The 10356-nt window shown below is 29.0% G+C and overlaps 1 protein-coding gene across 1 annotated transcript; it reads right to left on the bottom strand.

The window, feature by feature from the left end:
• Nucleotides 1-701: 701 nt before the first annotated feature.
• On the bottom strand, nt 702-9569 carry LOC123656727. The gene is made up of 6 exons (XM_045592384.1): nt 9288-9569; nt 8266-8491; nt 7326-7559; nt 4950-5282; nt 3588-3726; nt 702-2985 (listed from the first exon to the last, which is right to left on the bottom strand). The coding sequence occupies exons 1-6, from the start codon at nt 9399-9401 to the stop codon at nt 2385-2387; spliced, it is 1647 nt and encodes a 548-aa protein (XP_045448340.1). The 5' UTR covers nt 9402-9569; the 3' UTR covers nt 702-2384.
• Between the last annotated feature and the right edge of the window lie 787 nt (nt 9570-10356).

Raw genomic sequence — 10356 nt, 5'->3', positions numbered from 1 at the left:
AACATGTGGGTGATAAATAAACCAATGATAATAATTATGTGGGCTTTTTATTTTCTTTTTGGTCATATAGTAATCCACCAACAGTTGCGCCTCCAGGAATGCATGCATTTTTGCACGAGTTTATTTTTGAATAGCATTCCGTCCGCGTGTATTACACGATTTAAACTTTTCCGTTTTATATTGTTAAAATATAGTCTACATCATTCGATGATAACATAGTTTTCTAGTAAGTAGTAAAAGATTTTTATTTTGTTTGTAATCGAAAAACCCATTACAAACAAACAATCTCCTCTTGATATTACTAGTGTAGAAGTACAATTAATGACAATTAATAGTGTAGTAATTTTAATTATAATAAAATGTAGAGCTTGTTTCAAACAAGTCGTCGAAATGTCGAAGTCGTTTGTAGATTGTAGCTGTTTTTCTTTTTTTTTTTTAAATTTCAATAAACAAGTTATGACTTGAGCTTCTTGCCACAAATTATGACATTGGTAAATAAAATTTACATGAAGCTTCTGACATGTGGCATTTCGTAGCTTATATTCACACTTGATCAAGATAAACCGTCTTAATTTATTATAGAACTTCAAAAGAGTTTTAAATCATAGTTTGAATAGTCATGTTTATAAAAATAACTTCGAAATTCCGAAACTTCTTTGTAATATCTATGGTGATAAGGAGGTAAATTATATAAAAGGATATTTGTGTTTAAGATTTTATTTACAAAAATACATCACAAAGTATATATTGAGCTTAAAAGTCCTGTATAATGATAGAACACGTTCACTCCAACAGTTTGGAATTGAGATCAACGATAAATATATGTAGGTACTTATAACATATGAAAATTACGGACATATGCAACAACCACATCATTTATTATATATACAAAAAATAAAAAAAATACATTTTTTTAAGAACAAACTGACAACCCTAAAAGTTTTTTATACATATATACTGAACTTCGTCAGAAACTTTTTCATTTAAGGGAATAATTATAAATTTCCGTTAATAAAATTAAGTAGCCGAAATGTATTTCATAAAAATTTTCAACACGCATTCAATGAGTCCTATGGCACTAAATGATTATATAGTTACACCGATTTAAATCAAAATTACTTCTACACATAAAACGACTTGATAATTTCTTAATTATAACAAGGGCCTTTTTGACAAGTTAGTGATAGTTAATCTCGCACATAAGTTACTGATAGGCTTAAAGACCAGGAAGTGAAACACTTCAACTAATCATCTACCACTTTTTATTTTACAGATTGCAAATAGTATTATCCAACACTTAAATTCGAGTTTGTTGGTGATAAAGAATTTCATAATTTTATCTGTTGGATACCGTTATACGTCAAACAAGATTTATTTGATGCACTTAAAACAGGCCCTTACATTCAACAGTGAGAAGAAAAGCCATAGGATGAATGAGTGAATGACTGAGTGAATGACATCTTTGAACTATCTTTCAAAAGCTTTAAAAAGATATGAAATTGCATTTGAGTTGTAGAAATAGTAAGAAATATAGAAAGCGCATCAGGCTACAAACATTTTGTTCGAAATACTTATAATAAGACAACAACTTTACATATAATACCTTCAAAATATAAATATTAAGTTAGCCATGTACAAACAAACCACACCATTATTTTTTATGCAATTCATCACAAGTAATAATATAAATGGCTTTATAGTAACAGATTGTAATAGGTTCTTAATGTATAAATTGCAACATTTTTTTTGTACACTATAATAGCATATTAAAAATTAATTAATTTATAAATTTGGGAGACGTGGTTCACATTAAATCACTGGTAAGAAACAACGATTATATATAACCACAAAAATATTCCTCAAGAATTCAGTGTAATTTATATTAAATGACATTACATAGAAAAATATTATAATCCTAAAAATTTAATTTTAACATTTTCACTATTTCACATTGAACACTTATTTAAATTAAAACCTATTAATAATAAATAAATAACATTTTATTGATGATACCATAGTAAATAAGATTATACGTGCAATTTTAAAACAAGAAACATTCCTTTCAACACTTGTCTTTCATCAAATTGTCCGAATCACATATTTATGTTTTCCTTTCAATATTATGCACATACACACACACCTTTGCAACAACTTGTATATATATATAAACTTTTCCATAAAAACCACTACAAACTCCACCAATTAAAATTTTTACAACGAGAAATCAATCTCCACAATGCAGATTCTTCTGAAATACTTATGAACTTCTTTAGAAGAACATTTAGCTCTGCTAATACTCTTAACGATTATTTTCAACAAATTGAACATCAAACTATAATGTTCTGTCGAAATGAAAAACACCAAATACTCTTTGCATTGGTAAATTACAAAAGCACTTTCTTTTCAATCAAATTCTTCTCACATCTGATAACAACATCATCGTTTCTACCGTTCAACATTTCCTTAGCCTTTTTCAAGTCTTCCAAGAAACAACAACCTTTCTCCGACCGCATTATTTGCTTTTTGGGCAGCATATTTTTAGACAAATAAGCGATTAATTTCTGCCAATCCTTAAGCAAGAAAAACGGTTTATCGTGCTTAGTTTCATATGGCACCTTTCCATTGGAATGTTCAAAGAAAACATTGATAACTTTCAAGCATCCGGAAACTCTTGCACCTTTTAGGTTATTCAGAAGGATTTTATCGATATCCTTGTGTGCTATTATTGGTTTATCATAGATGTTGTTGTACAGATTGGTGTTTTCAGCAGGTCCGACTATATATATTACATGTGTAGCAAGTGTTATGGCCTCATCTGCCCATATAACTGGATCGCTGTGAGATGTCTTGTTGATATCCCCGTCATACATTATATCAAAGCCGTATTCTGAACGAAGGTAGGCTATAAATGATTCGACACATTGTGCGTGGAGGCGATTCGCTGGCGAATATATGACTAGAACTTTCGGTGGTGGTGGGATTTCTGTAAATAATGTTAGAAATACTAGAAAAATATATCATTTAAAATTTTTTTATATATTTTATATGATAGAAAAAACAACAATAATAAATTTAGTTAGATTTAGTTCTTAATAGATTTTTAAATATTTTTTTTCCTATCAAATTTTAATTTAAGTTTTTTATGTAACTACCCTCAACATAATTCCATATTATGCTAAGCGTATGTACTACTTTTTAGGTTAGGTAAGGTTAGATTAAATGAAGAAAAGAAGATTAAAATAAGAAATTAAATGTTTCTCATTTTAGTTGTGTTATTCTTACAAGAAATAAAGGATTCTTTAATTTCAACTAAAATTCGTGAAGTGAGTAAAAAGTTCCTTTCACTCCGTCTTTCTCCTAAGCTGAGGTACAATCTCACTAGAACGAAAATTTTCGCCTTCAATGGAGAGATATCATTTATGGTCACGACCCTCATAATTGAGTGAACGAGCAAGAAGGGTTTTTAATACGTCCTCCCACTCAAACTAGTGACGTAAAGGCCGCTAGGACAAAGATCATTATAAATTTTTAAAGAAAGTTTAAGTTGGTAAAACCATGCGCGTAAGTTAGTCCATATGAAAGTAAATAAAGACTCACTCTCTCCATATTCCTTGCACCAATAACGTCGGATGACACGGAGTACAATATAGTAGGCAAACAGTGTTGCTACAATCAGAGCTGTGATGCTGGCGATACAGATGTTTATCTTTTGATGGACTTCACTAGCTGAAAATTTAAATTATAATAATAAGTATTTATTGTAAAAGACATTCTTACAACAGCAACACTTTCGTCAATCAAAAGGATCTTGTTCTATGACAAATTGTTATTGCTAGTAAAATATTTTTTAACCGACTTCAAAAAAAAATATATATTTTTATGTTTGTTCGGAGATAACATCATCGTTTATGAACCGATTTCGATAATTCTTTTTTTGTTGGAAAGGAGATATCCCCGATTTGGTTCTATGATAAGGATACCAGGATCTGATGATGGGATCCCAGAGAAATCGAGGGAAACTCGAAAATCCGCATAACTTTTTACTGGGTGTACCGATTTTGATAATTTTTAATAAACTCCAAAGCTGATGTTTATCATGTGGTCACATTTAAATTTCATCGAGATCTGATTACAACTTTTTGGAGTAATCTTTGATAATGCGTATTTACTTAACTAATTTTTCGTCTACCTACGTTATATTACTGTCGATATAATTGAAGTCGGTGTTTTTTGTTTGCCTGCAAACACAATTATTTACTCATTCTCTCAAGTTCAAATACATTTTTTTTAAACTTTTAGTGCATGAAATTTGATGTTAATACAGTTTTTCAATTTATGTTATAAATGGCGTTAAGTAGTTTATTCAAATAACTTCAACATTTTACATGACTTACACTCACATCAAAAGAATGTTATGCTATCTGCTGATACATACAATGCTCTTTTAGCAATAAAGCACTGCGTGTTAACAAAAATTTGATAGTTATAAATTTACAGATAAATCTATTTTATAACTATTGTCTAACTGACACAGCCGGATTAATGTATGAAAGGTTACTTATAAACCTTTTATATAACACTCGTTACAAGAATGCAGTCTTTATACACTTTTATACCACCAAAATTACGATTACACATTTCTTGCAATTGTATGGACCACATTTTCATTCATTTTGCGGATACATTCAATCAAAAAATGATAGACATTGTTGCATTTTAAATTTAAAATATCATGAATCAATCAACATCACTAACTGAACAACTGTAGATCTCGGCTAAATAGTATTACTCTCGTGTACTGTTGCAGGCGTTTATAGGCTACAGTAATCACTTACCGTCAGGCGATCCATATGATTTTTTGCCGATCTAGTTATATAAAAAAAATATATAACAGTACATTTTGAATTGACACATCTTCAATAAATAAATAAATAAATAAAATTACTCACTGATAACAATCCTTGGACTCTCCACAAACTGACATTCAACCTCACCCCGTTTACACTTCTCGTGTATTGGTGTGACCACAAAATAATAAGTTCCAGCCGTTATTAACAAACTGTGACCATATGTGACATCATCTGTGTTGTTCCTTAATTTAATTGTTGCACTTTTAACCATTTCCTTACAAGTCGTTTCTTTGTTACATTCCATCATGACTTCTATTTGATATGAGTCTATTTTGAGTTGAGACGGAGGAGGCATTATATGTAACTTCATGGATGTCGTTAATATTTCTATGTATACAAACGGTTTCCAATCTGCTTCACTTATAGTTGTACCTGGATTAGAATTAAAACAATATCTTAAAATGTCATTGTCACCGTGAAAGATTATTAAGTCTTATATCACTTACGATTCTTGTCTTTACAGTTTAATCTTTTTTTATTAAAATAAGCAACATCAACATGCTCTAAACTATCAAAGAATTTTTCAAAGATTATTCATTGTGTTAGTATTACACTACAGGCGATTAATTAGATAATTGACTACTTATTGCCAGTCCTGTGACTAGTTTATCAGAGCACGTCCTAGCTTTACTAGAATAGCTGGGGTGTAGTTTGATCCTAACAATGTTTATCTGTTTTATTCATTTTTTAACCGACTTCAAAAAGAGGAGCTTACTCAATTTGACCGTATACCTTTGATATATATATATATATTATTATTTTTTTATAATGTATGTTCGGGGATAGCTTCATAGCTTATAAACCGATTTTGATAATTCTTTTGTTTGTTAGAAAGGAGATATCTCAAGTGTTATACCATGATAAGGAAATCAGGATCTGATGATGGAATCCCAGAGAAATCGAGAGAAACCCTCGAAAATCGTAGTGACGACTAGTGCATTTGTAAATTTTTTTCGTTTACTTATGTTGTATTACTTGTCTATGTAATTAAAGTCGATTTTTTTCATTTGCGAGCAAACAAAATTATATTTTTTACTAACTATCATAATTATTATTAATATTCTAAAATCTAATATATCCAAGTACTATTTGTGACAGATTTAAAAATAGTGCAAAGACTTTTCTTTCACATTAATCAAAAATTAAAACTAGGAGTCCTAAAATGTAATTATGTTAATATATGGCCATACAAATATTGTATCAATTTAATTAAAATCCTATTAATAGAAAACCTCCAGAATATTAGTATCCTGTTTTTGTGTCTTATTTATAAATCATTTGATGGAATAAGGAAAATACTTTGAACAAATCACGCAGATGTATTTGTGTTTGTAGTGTAATAAAATAAATAGTTCATAATAATTCTATATTTGTTGAAAATGCATTATAAATAAAATTACTCATAAGTTATATAACAATATTTTATAAAGTAATCTTACAATTTATCTTTTTTTTTTATATCATAGAAAATATAGGATATCTTTAATTTCAGAGTACTTTCTACTTTTTTTTATTACAATTAATTACTTAGTTTTTTAATTTCATTCTTAGATTTTAATTTTTATCATAGAAATAAGTGACTGTCAACTTTAAGACTTTATATCAGTTTCAAAAAAAATCGATCAAGCAGTTTAAGAGCACTTGTCAGTAAATGATGTAAGGCATTTTATGCATTAAATGGAATTATTTACATAAGTTTTTTTTTTTTCATTTTAATTTAATAGGTAGTTCTATAGTAATGAAATATTTAAAGAAAAATTGTGTGTAGTGGGAAGCTTACCACGTAGTTCTAAATAGCATATCTCAGAAGCTTCTGAGATAGTTAGTCTGAGACGTTATTTAGAACGACGCTTTTTTATTCAAACTACAAAAAAATAAATTACAGTTTTCAGTAAATTTTTGAAACAAAATTCAAAAAATAAATATCTATATTAGTTACTTTTCACATTCAGTCTAATAAGAGTTACGCCGAGTTGCACAAAAGAAATTAAAATTTAAGTAGTGATTAAACTAATTTAATCGCAAGAATTGTATGTATGTTAGTCATATAAAAAATGTAACATGGTTAGTATTCTTTCATGAATAAATTTGTGTCAAACAGATAAAATAATGGTTAAATAGGAGTGTATAAGCTATACGAATTTTTCATTAAAAACGTTTATATTAGATAAATATAATTTTATATAAAGTTTAACACTGGCTTCATATAATTAATGACATTGTCTTATTTTCATTTCATCATTCATTGCATAAAGCAATGTGAAAAATATTATTGTAAATTTTGAATACAAATTTTATTGATTGATAATTTATTTTTTTGGTATACCTGATCAATATTTATATTATCGTATACAATGACGAGTGAAATACATATATAGTAAGTGTAAATATAGATTAACACTTTTATATACTCACTTAACATTTCTGCAGTTGGTATATTGAAACTATATCGACCTCTATACACAACAACATCATCGGTAGCCTCAAAGTCGAGCATATGGCTACGACCACTATAGTCTCCGTTTGTAAGGGACCAATAGCAGTCATAATAAAGCATCGACTGGTCGTTGATGGTTACATCGTTTGAAATAACAATATTCCTGCAGTGACTCTCGACATTCATGAATTTTCGGAAACGAAACTTCATGGCTGAAAATTATAACGAATAATTGATTTTAGAGTGTTTTTTGTTTATACTATAAGAGTGGTAAACCAGCGTTACCTAATGGTAAATGGATACTGTAGACGATGGACTCCTAAAACACTAAGAGCATTGCAAGCATTTTTAAACCTGCCCAAAAGCTCTGGCTACCTTACTCACCACAGAACACAAAACTACTTGAGAACAGTGATATTTAGCTGTGTCTTGTGTAAGGTTGAGATGCTACCCCAGTCGGGCTGCTCTAAATTATAAGCAAGATATTTCTAGCTATCTCCTACCTCAATATACTAAGGACCTGTTTCACTGTTTAGCTCAAAAGTTTACCTCGTACATAAATTACTAAAGGTTTATCAACAGGAAGTATAACAAGCTTCTAGGTTTCATTCAAGTAAAATAGAATTTTGAATTCAGAGGATACAAATATCCATGTTTGAAAGATCTATTTTGTGTCAATGTTCATTAAACATATCAAATTTTTATCTGGTGAATACTGTTATATATCAAATATCTTCATCTACAAGTGGTAAAACGGGCCCTTGTATAATAAAATAAAACTTAATTATTCAGAGTATGAGTTGTGTTAAATTATTTTTATTATTTATTATTATACATATAATCAAACCTAAAACAAATTTAATTTATATTAATAACAATTAAAACAATAATAATTAAAAAAGTAACTAAGCTTCTTACTTTTCCATTTTATATTTGTAAATGTAATGTTTAGAACAGTATAATTGGTTGTGAAACGAGTTAATTCATCTTGGTGAACAACGGGTATGATATACGGCCTGAGACTGACTCCTCCGATTTTATCATTCCATGTTATAGGTCCAAAGTTATCAATACAGTCTGCACTGTTCGGTGGTATGTATTCAACTTTACAGCTACTTTCGTCAAAATAATCTTCACCCAATATCTATAATAATAATAGAATATTAGATAAATATTTATCTATTACAGAAAACAAATAAGTGTGATAATGGTCCATTTAATGGACTAACGGCCGAATCCAATAATCCATCTATCTCCGGTTATGCTTATAATCAATAGGTTTTTAATATAATTTGTATGAAGTTTACCTCAAAATTCTGTCACTAGTAAGCAAATTCAGAGATAGATAGAGTATTGACACTGGTTGTTAAAGGGCCAAGAATCCTATGTCCTAGATCCAGAAACATACAAAGCTTGAAACACCCAGACCAAGAAAAACAATTGTATGGCTTATACATACATTCATCACTAACGCGAATCAGCTTAATTTATTTTTAGTACAGTATAGTGTTGCTGTCAATAATAAAAATTGATATTTTTCACTTATATTATTTCTGATAAAAAAATAATAAGAAATAAAAACTATGTTGGCTAGTGTTCATATTAAGAGCCGTCATTTTGATGTTAGATAGGTTAGTTATTTTTTTTTTAAATGGCTTCAAATGGAAAGTACTATAATTGTGCTCTACAATAATAAGTTTAAGAAATATCTTTATGATTATTTACGTATAAGACACTTGTTATTGAAAAATGTTTGGCTTATAATCGTATAAATTTAAAAGATATACGTATGTATAGTACAGAACACAATTAGAAAAATCAATTAAGCGTACTTACATCACATTAAGCCTTTCAAGGTTGCACGAGTTCAATAAATCAATAATGAAGACATTCAAATTTTCATTTTAAATTTTCATACAAAGAATGATATCGTCACTTACCTGTGTTGTACAACTACGAGTTATCTTCGTATTGTTCTCGCAAAGTTGATAACGCTGACAAGAAACATAATTTAAAAGAACAAATAAAATAAAACCAGTAACTCGTCCCCCCATATTGAACCCGCAAATAATTTAGGAGTGAAATATATAAAAATAAAACATATTGATATTGGTGCGGATTAACACATAATAATTATGTAAAGCTTTTGATGGCTTCAAGGGAAATAATTTAAACAACGTAATAAAATTGTTTACAATTGGACGACCAATATACTACAAAAACAATATGGCAGGTTGTATTAGAACAGATAACTCAGATAGGTAATGAAGCCTCCAATTCCTCCAAATCAGTAATGTACAGAGAGACTAAATTATTTATTATAAGAATTAATATAATAAAACAAGTATTAATAATATTTAATTATATTTGAAATGTTTAATGACATTAATGTATTATAAGAATATTGACCAAGAAAAACTAAAATAACTTCCATTTTTGGCGAAATGAAACGCAATAACGGCAGTATCTCTGTTTTGCATTGTTTCAGCAAAATACCATAATAAATATGTGGCGTACGTACTCACACACATATAAACTTTTTACGGTGTTAGCAAAAAACCTCATTTGATTTGTATATTTAAAAAAAAGAATTTCTAAAATGCTTAATTACGCGCCATTTTGTTTTCCTTTAATTTACTTTTTCTGTCGTTAAACTCAACGAATAAAAGCTAGTGGATTAATAAAAGCAATTTTATTTCACCAAATAAAATAACAAGAATCAGTATCATCTCCACTACACTGGTGAAGGTATTGAAAAGAAGGAACCGACATTAAGTAAGCTTTTAAATTTATTACAAAATGGAAAGACAAGATGGTGAACCTACAGAGAAACATTTGTTTACATCTCAGGACAAAACTGACGTTACTCGTATCGGCGTTCGACCACCTCCATTTTGGGCCGAAGAACCTGCAGTTTGGTTTTCACAGCTGGAAGGAAACTTTGCATTATTTGGTATCAAAGATGACGATACTAAATTTTACTACGTTATTTCTACCTTGGAACAAAAA

The sequence above is a fragment of the Melitaea cinxia genome, chromosome 9 (genome assembly GCF_905220565.1).
Source record: "Melitaea cinxia chromosome 9, ilMelCinx1.1, whole genome shotgun sequence".
Lineage (NCBI taxonomy): Eukaryota > Metazoa > Arthropoda > Insecta > Lepidoptera > Nymphalidae > Melitaea > Melitaea cinxia.
The sequence above is the reverse complement of the archived record's forward strand: the minus strand, read 5'-3'. Positions and strand labels throughout refer to the sequence as shown.

Bases quoted from the DNA above. Each gene is read 5' to 3' on its own strand.
- LOC123656727 (XM_045592384.1), bottom strand. From the start codon at position 9,401: ATGGGGGGACGAGTTACTGGTTTTATTTTATTTGTTCTTTTAAATTAT. The intron at 7,560-8,265 runs GTAAGAAGCTTA...TATAATTTTCAG, and splicing joins TACAAATATAAAATGGAAAA to CCATGAAGTTTCGTTTCCGA. The intron at 3,727-4,949 runs GTGAGTAATTTT...TTAAATTTTCAG, and splicing joins GAGTCCAAGGATTGTTATCA to CTAGTGAAGTCCATCAAAAG.